The sequence below is a fragment of the Leptopilina boulardi genome, unplaced genomic scaffold (genome assembly GCF_019393585.1).
Source record: "Leptopilina boulardi isolate dan_hultmark-lab unplaced genomic scaffold, ZJU_Lbou_2.1 LbouV2_341, whole genome shotgun sequence".
NCBI lineage: Eukaryota > Metazoa > Arthropoda > Insecta > Hymenoptera > Figitidae > Leptopilina > Leptopilina boulardi.
In genome coordinates this window covers 831,410-848,063 of record NW_026137909.1, presented here as the reverse complement: position 1 = coordinate 848,063, position 16,654 = coordinate 831,410, and the positions used below count along the sequence as shown (strand labels likewise).

Here is a 16,654-nt window from a genome sequence, read left to right as displayed (position 1 = left end):
TTTAAAAATTAATATTTTTTTCAAAAAATAATTTTTTTCTAAAAGTTTAACCCTTTCAGTCACAGTGGTCAATATATTAACCACCTTTTGGTAAGGCTGAAAAAAATATAAAAATCCATCATATTTGCTTGACAATCACTAACTAGGGGTTTTAAGGGTCGCAAATTACGAATATAATATCAGAATTGAAAAATTTTGAAAATTGAAAATGGTGGATCTAATATGGCGCATGAAAAAATTAAAAATTAATCGGACTCGCTAAAAAATTATTTCTTGGGAGTTTTTGAGCTCGTTGATTACGAATATTTACAAAATCGATGTTATATTTTCAAAATTTTTGCAAAATTTACGAATTTTGCGAAATTTAAAATGGCGGATCCAATATGGCGGACGACTTTTTAAAAAATCCATCTAATCAGCATGAAACTTATTACTTGGGGGTTTTCGGGGTCGCTGATTACGAATCTGAAGTCGGTTTTTAAAAATTCAAAATGGCGGATCTAATATGGCGGACGACGAAATTAAAAATTCATCCAATTGGCATGAAACTTGTTACTCGGGGGTTTTCGGGGTCGCTGATTACAAATCTAAAGTCAGTTTTTAAAAATTCAAAATGGCGGATCCAATATGGCGAGTAACAAGTTTCATGCCGATTGGATGAATTTTTAATTTCGTCGTCCGCCATATTCGATCCGCCATTTTGAATTTTCAAAAACTGACATCAGATTCGTAATCAGCGACCCCGAAAACCCCCGAGTAACAAATTTCATGCCGATGGGATGAATTTTTTATTTCGTCGTCCGCCATATTTGATCCGCCATTTTGAATTTTTAAAAACTGATTTCAGATTCGTAATCAGCGACCCCGAAAACCCTTAAGTAACAAGTTTCATGCCGATGGGATGAATTTTTAATTTTGTCGTCCGCCATATTGGATCCGCCATTTTGAATTTTTGAAAACTGACTTTAGATTCGTAATCAGCGACCCCGAAAACCCCCGAGTAACAAATTTCAGGAAAATTAGAATGATTTTAAAAAAATTATCCGCCATGTTGGATCCGCCATTTTGAATTTTTAATATTTTGCAAATCTGACTTCATATTCGTAATCAGCGACCCCAAAAACCATAAATACAATAGCATTTTGAATGTTTTAGTTATTATCTGAATTGCGTGACTGAAAGGGTTAAGTTCTTCTGCGTAAAAAACATTCACAACATTTTTCTCTATTTTTAATAGGAAAAAAGTTATAAGTAAATTAAAAAAATATTGCTCAAATTAGTTATTGTAAATATCTCGAAAAATATTAAAAATTTCAAATTCAAAATTTGTACACTTATTAAGCACCACTATCACTACAGTTGAATGAATTTAAAAAAAATCTGAGACATGACCCCGTATACTCATATGAAATGCCTCACTCATATATATATATATATATATATATATTACATAAATTTATTTATATTTATATATTTTATAATGTTCTTCAAAATATTTGAATTTAAAAAACAAACTACAGTTTTTATTCTTAACTATTTCTCTCTCTAAATTAAAATTATTTATTAGGAATTCCAACAAGAAGAGTTTTTGGAAAAATTAATGAAGTGGGTTGTTTCGAAATACTTACCATTTGTCAGAGTTTAATCTATAGTTTAGAAACTAGGTATGAACAAACAAAATAAAAATAATAAAAGAAAGAAAAAGTGAAATTAAACTAAGGCAAACACTGTTTTTAAACGTTCGCGTCCTTACACTTCCGCACTGTTCCGTTTCTTCCGGACAACCCGGGGGGTTGTCTGAGAGGGGGGACAGCCTCGTGTACAAGAAAGAAACACAAACGATACAAAAGTAGAAAAATTAATTAATCGAACAATTAGAAGAGAGGGAAAGTCGACCTACTCGGCCCTTCCAGAGCCGACCAATCCCAGGCAACCAGGCCTCTCAAGTCGCCAGGTACCTGAAATCTACTTCGAAACCCAAACATTCCCGCCCGCCTTGTCCGCAGGACAAATGACACTTTTTCCTGTCTAAAAAGGTGGCGGTATTGGGCTAAGTCGCACGATAGGGCGACGATATGTTCCGTGAATTGTTTTCACTGTAGCCACTCGGACCTTCCCGTCAGCTCCCGGATGAACCGTAACCACTCTTCCCAAAGGCCACTTCGCGGGAGGACCTCGATTGTCCTGGATGAGCACTAACTGATCTACACTTAGATTGTCTGAAGATTGTTGCCATTTGCCTCTAACTTGCAGTGACTGTAAGTACTCCTGGGACCATTTTCTCCAAAAGTTGTTTCTTCTTTTTGAATAAGTTCGGAGCGGCTTAATCGGTTGTCAGGTACGTTCGGTGGTTCTTCGTCAGGGATCATTGCCAATGTACTTCCAATCAGAAAGTGTGCAGGGGTTAGAGCGTTAAGATCCTCGGGATCAGTTGACATGGCACATAAAGGCCTTGAGTTCAGGCAGGCTTCTATTTCGGTGAGAAGGGTGCTAAACTCTTCAAACGTAAATGTCCGGGAGATCATCAGTCGAGCCAGATGGTGCTTTGCAGATTTCACTCCGGCCTCCCAGAGTCCACCGAAGTGAGGTGAGTTTGGGGGGATGAAGCTCCATGTCGCTCCGTCGTTCGCGAAGGCTGCTGCGGCTTCCATGTAGAATGTGGATCCCCTTTTAAACATGGATCTTAGTTCTCTGTCAGCCCCTTGAAATGTTGTTCCGTTGTCGCTGTACAGTCGTCGACAAAGACCTCTTCTTCCTGTAAACCTGCGATAAGCTGCTAGAAAGGTTGAAGTCGTCATATCACTCACCGCTTCCAAGTGGATCGCCTTCGTAGCGAAGCAAACGAAGACTACAATGTATCCTTTGTAGGATTTGAATCCACGGCCTTTGGTGGCCCGCAGTTGAAAGGGTCCGGCATAGTCAAGGTCGCAGTTTGTAAATGGACGAGCCGGTTCGATCCTTGCAGGTGGCAGATCACCTATGAGCTGCGTCGGGAAGCGAGGTTTAATTCGGTGGCAGGGCACGCACGTGCGTACCAGTTTTCTCACTAGTGAAGCTGCACCAACAATCCACACTAAGTTTCGAAGGATGCTGAGGGTTAGCTTTGGCCCTCCATGACACGAGACCTTGTGCGCTAAGTTCACGTACAAGGGGGTCAGTGGTGAATCTTTTGGGAGAATCAGTGGATGCTTCGAGGAGAAGACTAGAGAAGAGTGTTTCAAACGTCCACCAACTCGGAGGATTCCTGCTTTGTCCAAAAAGGGGTTGAGATTGCGGAGTTTACTATGTTTGGGAATGTTTCTCCCGTTTTTCAGAGAATCTATCTCCTCAGAGAATGTCTTCCTCTGAGCGATCGCTAAGACCGTCGATCTGGCAGATTCTATCTCGGTCGAGGAAAGGGCCGTATCCTTGAAAGAGTTTCCAGAGCCTTTTGGTCTAAAGTTCTGGAACACTCTCAGGCAGAATGCTACAACTCTAATAAGTCGTTGCAGAGAGGAGAATCTCGAAAGAATCTCATTGTTGACTTCAGCTTCGACAGTAAGGAACGCTTGCACTTCCTCGCTATTGGTATCGTGACCTTGGGATTGAGAAGGCCAATTAACCGGTGATAGGGACAGCCATTGTGGACCATGCCACCAAAGATTATTTTCTTGCAGGGTCTCTGGTTGAAGACCTCGTGTCGCTAGGTCAGCCGGATTTTCTTGGCTAGGCACGTGTCTCCATTTCACCGAAGGCAGTTCAGTCTGAATGTAGGAGACGCGGTTCGCAATGAAGGTTTTCCATTTGGATGGATGCTGATTGATCCAGGCTAGAGTGACTTGACTGTCACTCCAAGCCGTCACAGGTACAGTATTTAGAAAGGTCAGCCGTCTAACGTATTTTAAGAGCTTTACTAGGAGAGCAGCTCCACAGAGTTCTAGCTTCGGTATTGTTGCAGTCTTAATAGGAGCGACTTTGGACTTCGCTGCAAGAAGTGTAACTTGAGCGTCCTCTTTGTATTTAAGAACTCGCACGTAGACCGCTGCGGCGTAGGCTCGAGTGGAAGCATCTGAGAAGCCATGGAGTTCGATCAGCGAATTCGAAAAGCTTCCCAGCCAGCGTGGTATCTGGATACCTGATAATCCAGCTAGGGATTGATAGTATTGCGTCCAGCGCTCTTGCACTTCAGTAGGGAGTTCAACATCCCAGTCAATTCTGAGTATCGAGATATCTTGGAGCATGATCTTGGCGACCACTGTGATAGGTGCGAGCCAGCCCAAAGGGTCGTACAGCTTGGCAATGGTAGAGGAAATAATTCTTTTTGTTGCATCCTCCGAGATGTGTGTTTTTTGGGGATTGTTGAAAGCAAAGTAGTCGACACTTGAATCCCAAAGTATCCCCAGAGTCTTAAAAACTGTGTTTTTGTCGATGATCTCCGAGGATGGTGGTGCGCAAGATGAAGGATGTAGGTCGGGGTGGTTTACTGACCATTTATCTAACTTAAGGTTCCCCTTCGCACAGAGATCTATCACTTGATCTCGTTTCTTCTCAGCGTGTAGGACGTCATCATCGCCGTCGAAGATATCGTCGACATAGGTGTTATCTAGCAAACAGTCCGCTCCAAGTGGAAATTGAGCTCCTTCATCGATCGAAAGTTGTTGCAAGGTGCGGATGGCGAGATGTGGCGCGCACGCCGTGCCATATGTGACGGTGCAGAGCCGATATTCTTCGATGGGTTTCTCCGGAGTTGATCGCCAAAGAATTCGTTGTAGATCGCGGTCTTCCGGATGAACGAGGATCTGGCGGAACATTTTTACTATGTCCGCGGTGAAAACGACTCTGTGTCTGCGCCAGTTTAATAGTATGAGGCCAATGTCGTTCTGTAGAGCAGGTCCAGCATGCAGGAAGTCATTAAGGCATTTTTTCTGAGAGGTTAACCTTGATGCGTTAAACACCACTCGTAATTTCCAATCCAAGTTATTTGATTGTTGGACTACTGCGTGGTGTGGTATGTACCAAGCCTTTGAGTTGTTCAATTCCTCCTCTGGCACTCTCTTCATGTGACCGTCTGATTCGTATTTATCCATGAACTCGCAGTAGGCTTCGGATAACTTGATATCTTGCTTAAATCGACGCTCTGTTCCAATTAGGCTGCTTGCAGCTAGTCTTCTGGTTTCAGCTGCAGCCTCTGGAGGTTGACACTTGATGGGGAGACGGACCATGTACTGGCCTTCAGGGGTTCGTGTGTGTGTATTAGCGAAGTGGTTTTCGCAACTTTCATCATCTGGCTTGATCACCTTGTTGTTTGGGATGGCTTCAAATTCCCAAAAGCGTTGCAGTTGGTCTTGAATATTTTCTGACGATGCGCAATGCATTGACGAAACTGTTCTTGAAGCAGTTGGTTCCGCCCACAATCTTCAAATGTTCCCACTGATTGGCAGCGTGAGTTTAATTTGTATTGTTCTGAAGAAAAGGCCTAAGTACAACTGAGTCGGTTGCGGTAGACGGTTACGGTATATGTAAGTTCCCGCAACCGTATTTAATTGTGCGTTGAAAAACGGTTGTGATAGGGACACCATGTCGACTAACCTCAAAGATTCAAATTCACGCATGGTAATGAAAAGTGTAGACCATTGTTATTTTAACAAAAAAAAGGATTACCAGAATTTAACCCCTTAAGGACGGGAAGGACAGATTTTTTATCAAAGATTCAAGATCACCGTTCTCTGTATTCACGTATGGCAAAATTTGACCAGAACCATTCCTAAAGCCTTTTTTTGTCCTCTTTCAGAATCCGCCATCAAAATTGCAGAAAAATAAAATTTGAAAAAGTTGTGGCCATTTTTTTTACAAAAAACACGAAATTTTTACAATTTTTTGCCAAAAAAATATTTTTTTCGAAGATTTCTAGTTAAATAATAAGCAGCTATCCTAGAAATATCGCGTCCGCAATATCCAAACTTTGCAAATATGAAATGTATTTAAAAAAATTTCAAGATGGCGGTTTTAAAATGGCGGTGGAACAGATTTTTTAAAATGAATTCATAATTTTATCCACGAAAACAAAAAAAATTTTTATTTTTTCTGTCAATTATTATACGAATGTTTTTGGGGTCGCTGATTACGAATCTGATGTCGGTTTTTAAAAATTCAAAATGGCCGATCCAAAATGGCGGACGAAAAAATTTTAAAAAATTTCAGATTGTCAAAAATTCATAATTCGGGGGTTTTTTGGGTCGCTGATTACGAATCTGATGTCGGTTTTTAAAAATTCAAAATGGCCGTTCCAATATGGCGGACGAAAAAATTTTAAAAAATTTCAGATCTTTAAAAATTTATAATTCGGGGGTTTTTTGGGTTGCTGATTACGAATCTGATGTCGGTTTTTAAAAATTCAAAATGGACGATCCAATATGGAGGACGAAAAAATTTAAAAAAATTTCAGATTGTCAAAAATTCATAATTCGGGGGTTTTTTGGGTCGCTGATTACGAATCTGACTTAAATTTTTAAAAATTTAAAATGGCGGATCCAATATGGCGTACAGAGGTTTTAAACATTCGTCGCAGTCTATTAAAACTCGTTACTTGGAGGTTTTTGAGATCGCTGATTATAAATCTAATGTTATTATCATACTTAGCATCTCATTTAGAATTTCTAAAATTTCTCGAATTCGTCTTGCTGGATTTTAGGGAATTTAATCATTACTTTTAAGAGCATTTAAAGTTTGCTTTCATTTGTAAAAATCCGTCACGAGGTCATTATATTGGTGTTTAGGTTCTAATAATTTGTGAGCATCTACAAAGTTTTCAAAAATTTTTTTGTAGGATAAGGTGACACTATCATCAAGGAGATAATTGAACATCTTTATTATCGTCACCATACAATATTTAAAACTCTTTAAAAAATGGAATCACAATAAAGAACGAAAAGATCACATACTAAATATCTCTGAATCAAATTACAATTTGTTTCTATTCGTATGGCATTTTCTTTAGTAATTTGAAGTTTTTTTAAATTTTTTTGTCTTCATTGTTATTCGATTTCTTTTCAACGAATGTTTAACAATGCCTCCTGAAAGAAAGCGTTCAAAAAGAACAAATGCATCCATAGTTTTAGATGAGGAATCTTGTGAAATCTTTGAAAGTGATGATCACATAGATGTGGTAATTTTACCTGATTCTATGAATTCAGATATAGAATCTGACGTGGACAGTGAGGATAATGAAGATGTTGAAGTATCTCCTGATGATGGTGTTACCTTATCCTATCGAAAAGTTTTTGAAAACTACACTGATACTCAGAAATTATTAGAACCTGAACACCAATATAATTGGACTTCTGGCGAAATTAGTAGCCATATAATTCTAGAAAATCAGTATTTTCTTACAGATAATCAAAAGAAAAATATCTGTAATAGTTCGCCAACGGAGCTTTTCGAAATTTTTTTTTCTGTTGAGATGAAGAATTATATAATCGAAGCATCATCTGAAAATGGTCTGCATCTTACTATGACGGAGATAAATTCATTTTTTGGGATTATTATTCTGACTACTTTTAATACGAGGACATGTGAGAAAGATTATTGGTCAATGTCTCCTTTACTTGAATGCCCTATTGTCAGAACGACAATGTCCCGTGATCGTTTTTTACAAATAAAAAGAAACATTAAATGCTCTAAAAGTAAAGATCAAAATCCGAATGATCCAGCATGGCGAGTTCGAGAAATATTAGAAATGTTTCGTAAAAATATTAAATTCTTTGGATTTTTTCAAACTGCATTATCAATTGATGAAATGATGATTAAATTTTACGGGCGTTTGAAATTTAAGCAATTTATTCGAAACAAACCAATTAGATTCGGGATTAAAATGTGGGGTTTGTGTGGTGCTGACGGTTTTTTATTTGAATGCGACATTTATTGCGGAAAAGATGCTAAAAATGACAATGTACTGAGTAAATGTGCTTTGGGAAGTAGGGTAGTACTGAAAATGATACGAAGTTTACTTTTGTTGACTACTCCCAAAAAATTGCTCAATTATCACATCTACTTTGATAATTTCTTTTGTAACCCAGACTTGTTAGTTCACCTGAGAAAGATTGGTTTAGTTGCAAGTGGCACAGTTAGACAAAATAGGGTTAAAGAAAGCAATACCATCAATGCGAAATCTCCAAGGGGTACTTATAGTATCAAACATGATACAAATAGTGGAATTAATTATATAACGCTAATGGATTCCAAAATTGTATCAATGCTTTCAACTGCAGCAGGAGAAAGTCCACTTAAAATTGTAAAGCGTTATTCAAAAGAGAAGAAATCAAAGGATGACATAACAATGCCAGCGGCATTTTCGCTTTACAACAGATTCATGGGAGGTGTTGATATCCATGATCAATATCGGAGCAAACTTTTACCTTCGCTAAGAAGTAAGGCTTGGACGTGGTCAGTTTTAATGGATTTAATTCAATCGTCAATTTCAAACGCCGCCATAATCTCAAATGCTTCTCAAATTGATGGAAAAAAAACAAGCGCAAAAGAATTCGCAATAAAAATTTCCGAAGATTATTTAAAACAATCTCGAGCTTTTATGAAATCACATGTGCTGGAAAAGGTAGAAAAAAAGCGAAATTGCAGTACTGAAAAATGCCCAGTAAGAACACAATTATTTTGTGCAAAATGCGAGAAGTATTACTGCAAGGTATGCTTTGAAACCAAGCATACCGCTTGAGAATTCCTTTACTTTCATTTTTGAATTATAATTTTATTAACTTATTATTAATATTAACTTATTATTTTATTAACTTTTATTAACTTTTTATTAACTTTGAAAAATAAAAAAATTATATAAATAAAAAATCAAAAAAAAATTTAAAAAAATTAAAAAAAAAAAAAAAAAAGACTCTTCATTTCACGTTTACCTCCACGCGGTAAGAGTCGGAAAACATCAAAAGAATATGATGGCCAAGGAACGTGAAAACCCCAGAAACCCCCGAATTATAAATTTTTAAAGATCTGAAATTTTTTAAAATTTTTTCGTCCGCCATATTGGAACGGCCATTTTGAATTTTTAAAAACCGACATCAGATTCGTAACCAGCGACCCAAAAAACCCCCGAATTATGAATTTTTGACAATCTGAAATTTTTTTTAATTTTTTCGTCCGCCATATTGGAACGGCCATTTTGAATTTTTAAAAACCGACATCAGATTCGTAATCAGCGACCCAAAAAACCCCCGAATTATGAATTTTTGACAATCTGAAATTTTTTAAAATTTTTTCGTCCGCCATTTTGGATCGGCCATTTTGAATTTTTAAAAACCGACATCAGATTCGTAATCAGCGACCCCAAAAACATTCGTATAATAATTGACAGAAAAAATAAAAAATTTTTTTGTTTTCGTGGATAAAATTATGAATTCATTTTAAAAAATCTGTTCCACCGCCATTTTAAAACCGCCATCTTGAAATTTTTTTAAATACATTTCATATTTGCAAATTTTGGATATTGCGGACGCGATATTTCTAGGATAGCTGCTTATTATTTAACTAGAAATCTTCGAAAAAAATATTTTTTTGGCAAAAAATTGTAAAAATTTCGTGTTTTTTGTAAAAAAAATGGCCACAACTTTTTCAAATTTTATTTTTCTGCAATTTTGATGGCGGATTCTGAAAGAGGACAAAAAAAGGCTTTAGGAATGGTTCTGGTCAAATTTTTGCCATACGTGAATACAGAGAACGGTGATCTTGAATCTTTGATAAAAAATCTGTCCTTCCCGTCCTTAAGGGGTTAAAGGAATTAGGTGTTGAAAAAGAAGAAAGAAAAGGTAAGTACATATTTTTTAATTGTTATTTTATTGCTTTTATAATAGGGAGTAAATTTTGGTTTAAAGTTGTAACGTATGTTTACTCATATTAAATGATAACTATAATAACTTAAACATTTTATTTTTGTAAATTATAAAATAGTTTTTAAATGGTTTAAATTGTTGATTTTAAATAAACTTGAAATTGAAATAAAATAATTTTATTGATACGATCTTGCAAAAATCGTCTAGAGGTGGTTGTTCGATAATTTAGAAATATATTATTATTATTATTTCCTCAATTTAGAGGAAAATTGTGGTGATGGATTGCTAATCGACTTCGTTCAAAGCTATCCTTGTCTATTCAACCCCCAAGTAAAAGAATATACAGACAAATCATTAATGGAAACGATCTGGCAAGATATTGCCAAGGCAATGACCGAAAAACGTAAGTTATCCAAAAAATTATTTTTGAGTTATAAATTTTTGAACATTTTCATAAACTTTGACAATAACAATGTTTCCACAGATGAAAAAAATAAGAAGAAAGAAGACATAGGACTGATGACTCCAGGTAGATAGGACTAGTGTGCTGTAAATGAAGAGGCTCAAAATGATAAGTTTTTGTAATAAAGATATTGTTATTAATATTAATTTACTTTGAACGTATTTCTAGGATATATTAAAGAAATTTAAAAAATATACATTGCTCACAAGTTAATCATTGAGCACTAAACTTTGAGCTAGAAGCTTCCATATTAAATCCAAATTAATCTTTCAAAATAATACTTTAATTTGTTGAAAATATTCACCTAATAGAACACGTCCATCTTCTCTTTCCTGATCAACATGAGATGTTGGGCAATATTGGCGTCAATTCGTATCTGCATTACTATTTATTGTCATCAAAAAATTGTGAAGACAAATTATGGCCATTGTAATGTTGTCAACTTTTTCAGGGTCAGCAGATATCTTATTATACAAAATTCTCCATCTTGAAGCCATAATTCCCTAAGCGTTTTCAACAATCCTTCTTGCACGTGACAAGCGATAATTGAAAACCTTTTGTTCTTCATTTAAAAAAGAACCAGGATACGGCTTCATCAGCTTGGTTGATAAGGGAAAAATGTTGTCACCAACTAAAAAAATTGGGGTTGTAATATTTGAATTTGGAATTTGAAATTGTTCGTCGGGTAAATTCAAGAAACCATTAAATAATCCTTCCGGCATTAAACTTTCTTGGAAAATTCCAGCATCGTTACAACTTCCAAATGATCCAATATCAACCAAGCTGAATTTGTACTCGTGGTCACAAATTGCCATCAAAACGGTACTGAAGGTTTTTTTGTAATTAAAAAATAAGCTACCAGAGTTTGCTGGCGCTTTTATGGTAATGTGCTTTCCGTCTATAGCTCCTGCACAGTTAGGTAAGTTCCAAATATCTCTAAATCCTTCGGATATTCTAATCCAGTCCTCACGAGTAGGACTCTTCAAATACTCGTGAACCAATACTTTGATTAGTGCTATGCACGTTTCTTGAATAACTTTACGTAGCGTCGATTCTCCTACCCGATACGCTGTGGCAATTGAGAATAGATCATTTCCGGTTGCCAAATACCTGAAAAAAAATATTTTATAAAAAAATATTTATTTCAATGAATAAAATAACCTTAAGGGGTTGTCAAAGTCGATGCAATTTTCCCATTGAAGCTCAATGTAAAAATCGCACCGACTTTTGGACCACCTTAAGGCGAAAATTCAGCCGTTTTAGTAAACTAAATATTTTTAAATATAAGTCCTTTTTGTATTCCATGTAGTCATAATAATTACATTTTTATGACCAAATCGTTAGTTACTATTCACTAATTTTTGAATTACATTATTCAAAACTTGAATAATTTTGTGTAAAATAAATATATTTAAATAAGCGTTATTTATTATTCTATAGAAATTACAGGGTTACTACAGTAGTCTGTTTTTAAATTTCCATGACTTTTTCAGGTTTCCCAGTACCAATTTTTAAAAATTTCCAGGTCCACTTTTTAACATTATTAATTAGTATTTTGCTAACTTTTATACAAAAAAATGGCCAACAATCTTTACTTAATTAATATATTAATATTCTATAAATAAATAACAGAGCTCACAGTGACATTTTCATTTAAAAATAGGGGAAAAGGGTGATATTTTTTAAAAAAGTGGTTTTGAGGCTGGAAAAAGTAATAAAAAATAGTTATTATCAAAAGTCTAATTTTTTCAAGACATTTCTAAATTAAATTACATTCAAAACTCAAATAATTTTGTGTTCAAATTTTCATTTTAATATTTATCTTTTCACATTAATTAAAATATTTTTTAAATGATTTCAATGTAAAACATTTTTGATATTTTATTATTTCTAAAGATTACAACTGAAGTTCTCCCAAAATCCATTCACTTCTATGTTAAAATTTTTAAATAAAATAATTTAAAACATAATCAATTTTTTGGAAAATAGTAAATGAATAATTTTCCAAAATAAAAATTTATATTTTATTATAGTGTTGCAACAAATAAAATTTTCACTTATATTTGAATATAAAAATAAATAATTGACTGAATATTTCTTAAAGTTGAATTCTTATAAACAATTTCATCAAAAATCTCTACAAAAATTCAATTCTTTTAAGAATTTTAATAAAAATTTTAACAATAATAGCATTTCTCGAGGAATTTATTTAAAATTGTATTAAACAAAAATTGAAATCCTTTAATGAATGAATTTTATTAAAATTTTTAAAAATAATTTTAAAAATAATTTAATTGAGTGTCATACTGAGTCGATGTCCTGGAGTTAACGGCTTTCTTCGACTTCTTTTGAGAAGATACGGCGTCACTTTCGCTAATAAATGTTGGTATATCTCTTTGTTCATCCTCGTGTATTTGAAAAAGTATTCTTCGTCATCTTGCATTTCTTGGAACAGTGTTTCATATTCCCCAAGAACATCTCTTCTTCGATTTATGGGTCGGTCACCCCATCTTCTTGATTTTTTTCTGCTTTTACTAATTTTAAATAGCAAGCCATTTGGATGATGACAAGAATTGCAAGAATTATATCAAAATTTAAACTAGTGTCTGACATTTTGATATGTATATATTTGATTATATATCCTTTAAATTCTGGTAATTCTTTTTTTTTGTTAAAATAACAATGGTCTACACTTTTCATTACCATGCGTGAATTTGAATCTTTGAGGTTAGTCGACAAGGTGTCCCTATCGCAACCGTTTTTCAACGCACAATTAAATACGGTTGCGGGAACTTACATATACCGTAACCGTCTACCGCAACCGACTCAGTTGTGCTTAGGCCTAAAGGGCTGACAGTTCTACAGATATTTTAGAATGGTGGAAAAATAACCAAAAACTCTATCCGACTCTTTCTGCAATGGCCCGAGATCATTTAGCAATATCAGCAACATCCGTGCCATCTGAACGCTTGTTTTCTCGGAGTTCATTAACAATTACGAAACGGAGAAACCGATTATGTGATCAATCAATAAAATATCTGATGTGTCTTAATTCTTGGGCAAAGTGTGCTGTATCTGATATGATTGAAATCAAATAGTTAAAAATAATGTTAATTTATTAATTGTTGTTACTATGAAATTATTAATACACTACCGTCCGAAATTGTGCGAACTCTGCTTTTTCAACAACTATAAAACTGTTCAAATCTTCAAAAATATTAAAACTAAAATTTTTTCCTCTTTATTTTATTAAAGTTAATAAAATTCTGAAAGAAATGACACCTTGACAAAGAGAATATGTTAATTTTTCAATTAGATATCTAAGAAAAACCCGATTTTCAATGTTTTTACTATTTTTTTTATTTCTCTGTCAAAAATTAATATTTTTAAACGTTCTTAGGCTCATTGAAATCGTATTTTGTTATGCAATTCAAATTATATAAAACAATTCATGTACACATTCTTCTCTAGCGTATGCAAACCGTGAAAGTTGGCTCATAAAATGTCAAAAAATTGTGATTAATATTTATATGACAAAAAATTATCAGTAAAATGTATAAATCTTAAATTTACTTACATAAATCAGAGAATTTTAGAATGATATATTTACTTGATTTTTAAACATCATATTTTATTGTAGAATTAAATTTCAATTTTTTGACATTTTATGAGCCAACTTTCACGGTTTGCATACGCTAGGGAAGAATGTGTACATGAATTGTTTTATATAATTTGAATTGCATAACAAAATACGATTTCAATGAGCCTAAGAACGTTTAAAAATATTAATTTTTGCCAGAGAAATAAAAAAAATAGTAAAAACATTGAAAATTGGGTTTTTCTTAGATATCTAATTGAAAAATTAACATATTCTCTTTGTCAAGGTGTCATTTCTTTCAGAATTTTATTAGCTTTAATAAAATAAAGAGGAAAAAATTTTAGTTTTAATATTTTTGAAGATTTGAACAGTTTTATAGTTGTTGAAAAAGCAGAGTTCGCACAATTCCGGACGGTAGTGTATATAGTTAAAAATTCAATTGTCACTTTGTACACGTTCGAAGTGATAAATAAATATTTCTTTTATAAAAAAGTATCTTTAATTGACGTAAAAACACAAAAACAATATTTTGTAAAATTAAAGTAATCGTAATTTTAAGTTTTAATTAAAAAATAATAAGAATATCCATTCAAAAGAGTTTATTAAAATATATTTTTATCAATCATTTAATTAATTAATAATATATTTTGTTTGTAAGTTTCTGTCGTAAAATAAAATAATAATATTATTAACTTTTACAATAATTAAAAAGCTTTTACAATAATAAAAAATAAAAACAATAAACTTTACTCAATAAATTTATAATTATCGAATTGTTTAATATCAACTAAAAATTCCAGTTCTTAATTTTGTAAATAGCTGAATTATTTAATTATTAAACATTTCTCGCTTGTTCTCGCTCGTCTAAAGAGAATCTCGTCTAATAAAACGAGATCGAGACGAGGCGCTTAAAAAGTAAACGAGAATCAGTCTCGTTTTTTCATATTTCTCGATCGTCTCGCTCGATATGCATCTCTAATTGTATCAAATAATTAAATTTAAAAATACAATGTCCCTTTAAATTTAGACAATATCCATTCTTTCTTTTGTATAAACTTACGTAATGTGGGTGATCACCATCTAAACATTTATGTTTACGGTCGTTCAACCACATTTTTGAGAGTTAATGAGAGTTAATAATGCTTCAACTGGTACCCCTGGTGTTTTCGTTTTCTGACTGAATTTGAATTGAATGAAATTTTTTTTTCTTTCTCTCTTTCTCTCTTTCCTTTAAGAATATATATTACACAAAATAATAGGGATAAGTATAATTAAGAGAGGGCACTGAAAATCATTCACAATTATAGAGATTTTGAATAAATAAATATAAAATTAAATTTTTTTTGTTTTTGTTTTAAATATTTAAAATGGATCCCGAACAAAATAAAAACAATGAAGCATCAAAATCTACTTCAGATAAAGAAAATAAATCGTCTTTAAAGGAAAATAATGATTAAGTAAAGAAAACAGGTACAATACCTAAAAAAGAAAGTAAAAATAGAGTATTTTTAGAGGTTTTTGATGAAGAAATCACTCAGATTTCTCTTTTTGATAGTGATAAAGAATATGATTTTAATGATGAGGAACATGAAATATTAAATAAAACTGAAAAAGATTTTGATAATTTCATGAAAGACTTGGGAAAAACGGTTAAAAAAGTAAAAAAAAGGATAAGGTAAATTAAATACTAAACAAAAGGAAAATTTAGATTTATGCATAAAAGAAAGATCTAAAATACGTAAAAAAATAGAATAAAATGAAAAAGAAATCGAACAATTAAAAGCTAAATTATATGATAGAGTAGACACCGGTATTGAAATTAACAAAAAAATATGTGAAAATTTAAAATTAAATGTAGATGAATCACTGGACAAAGTAAATAACAAAATTCATGACATGGATGGCAAAATTAATAACTTACATTTGAGTACTAAGGAAAATACAATTTTAAGTTTAGATAATGAAAATAAAATAAAAACAATTCAAGAAAATCAAGTATATTTTGAACAAAAAATAAGTAGAATAAGAAATAATGATAATTCTAATAAAAATTCATGGATAAGAGAATATACTCCTCCTAAATTTTCTGGGACTACTCAGGAAAGACCCATGATTTTTTTGAAAGAATTAGAAGATTATATTCAAGTCAATGATATTTTAAATTCAGAATTCAAATACTTTATTCAAACATGTTTAGAAGGATTTTCTAAAGAATGGTGGAATTTAGTTAAGTCGGAAGATGATAATTTTTTGAGTTTTAGAGAAAAATTAATTAATCGATTTTGGAATGAAAATATTCGTTATAAAATAAGTACAAATTTAGAATTTGGTCAATATAATCCAAGCGGGAAATTATCAAGGTCAGCTTATGCAATAAAAATAACAAATAAAGCTAAAGACTTAATTCCATCACCTTTGGAAAATGAAATAGTTATTAAAATTGCCAGACATTTTAATGAAGACATACATACAGCGGTATTAATGAGAGTAATTAATACAATTAATAATTTATTAGATTTATTACAAAAATTTGATAGGACTGGTCCAGTAAATTCTCAAAGAAATTTTCAAAATAAAAGTAATAATTTTTAAAATAATCCTAAGAATAATTTTGATAATTATAGTCGACAACAATATGATAGTAAAAATCAAAGTAGAACAAATAATTTTAATCGCAACCCTAATTATAATAATACAAATCAAAATTTTAATCGAGGTAATAATTATCAAAACAAAACAAGTGAAAATATTAGACAACAAAATTTT

At 32.8% G+C, this 16,654-nt stretch overlaps 2 protein-coding genes across 2 annotated transcripts; both read right to left on the bottom strand.

Annotated features, from left to right (window-relative positions):
- Positions 1 to 2,210: 2,210 nt before the first annotated feature.
- On the bottom strand, positions 2,211 to 5,354 carry LOC127285698 (uncharacterized). The gene has a single exon (XM_051311834.1). It carries the CDS (start codon positions 5,352 to 5,354, stop codon positions 2,211 to 2,213), a length of 3,144 nt encoding a protein of 1,047 aa, XP_051167791.1.
- A 5,439-nt stretch (positions 5,355 to 10,793) lies between these two features.
- Positions 10,794 to 14,968, bottom strand: LOC127285696 (uncharacterized). Its single transcript, XM_051311833.1, has 3 exons — positions 14,949 to 14,968; positions 12,589 to 12,824; positions 10,794 to 11,404 (listed from the first exon to the last, which is right to left on the bottom strand). Exons 1-3 carry the CDS (start codon positions 14,966 to 14,968, stop codon positions 10,794 to 10,796), a joined length of 867 nt encoding a protein of 288 aa, XP_051167790.1.
- Positions 14,969 to 16,654: the final 1,686 nt, after the last annotated feature.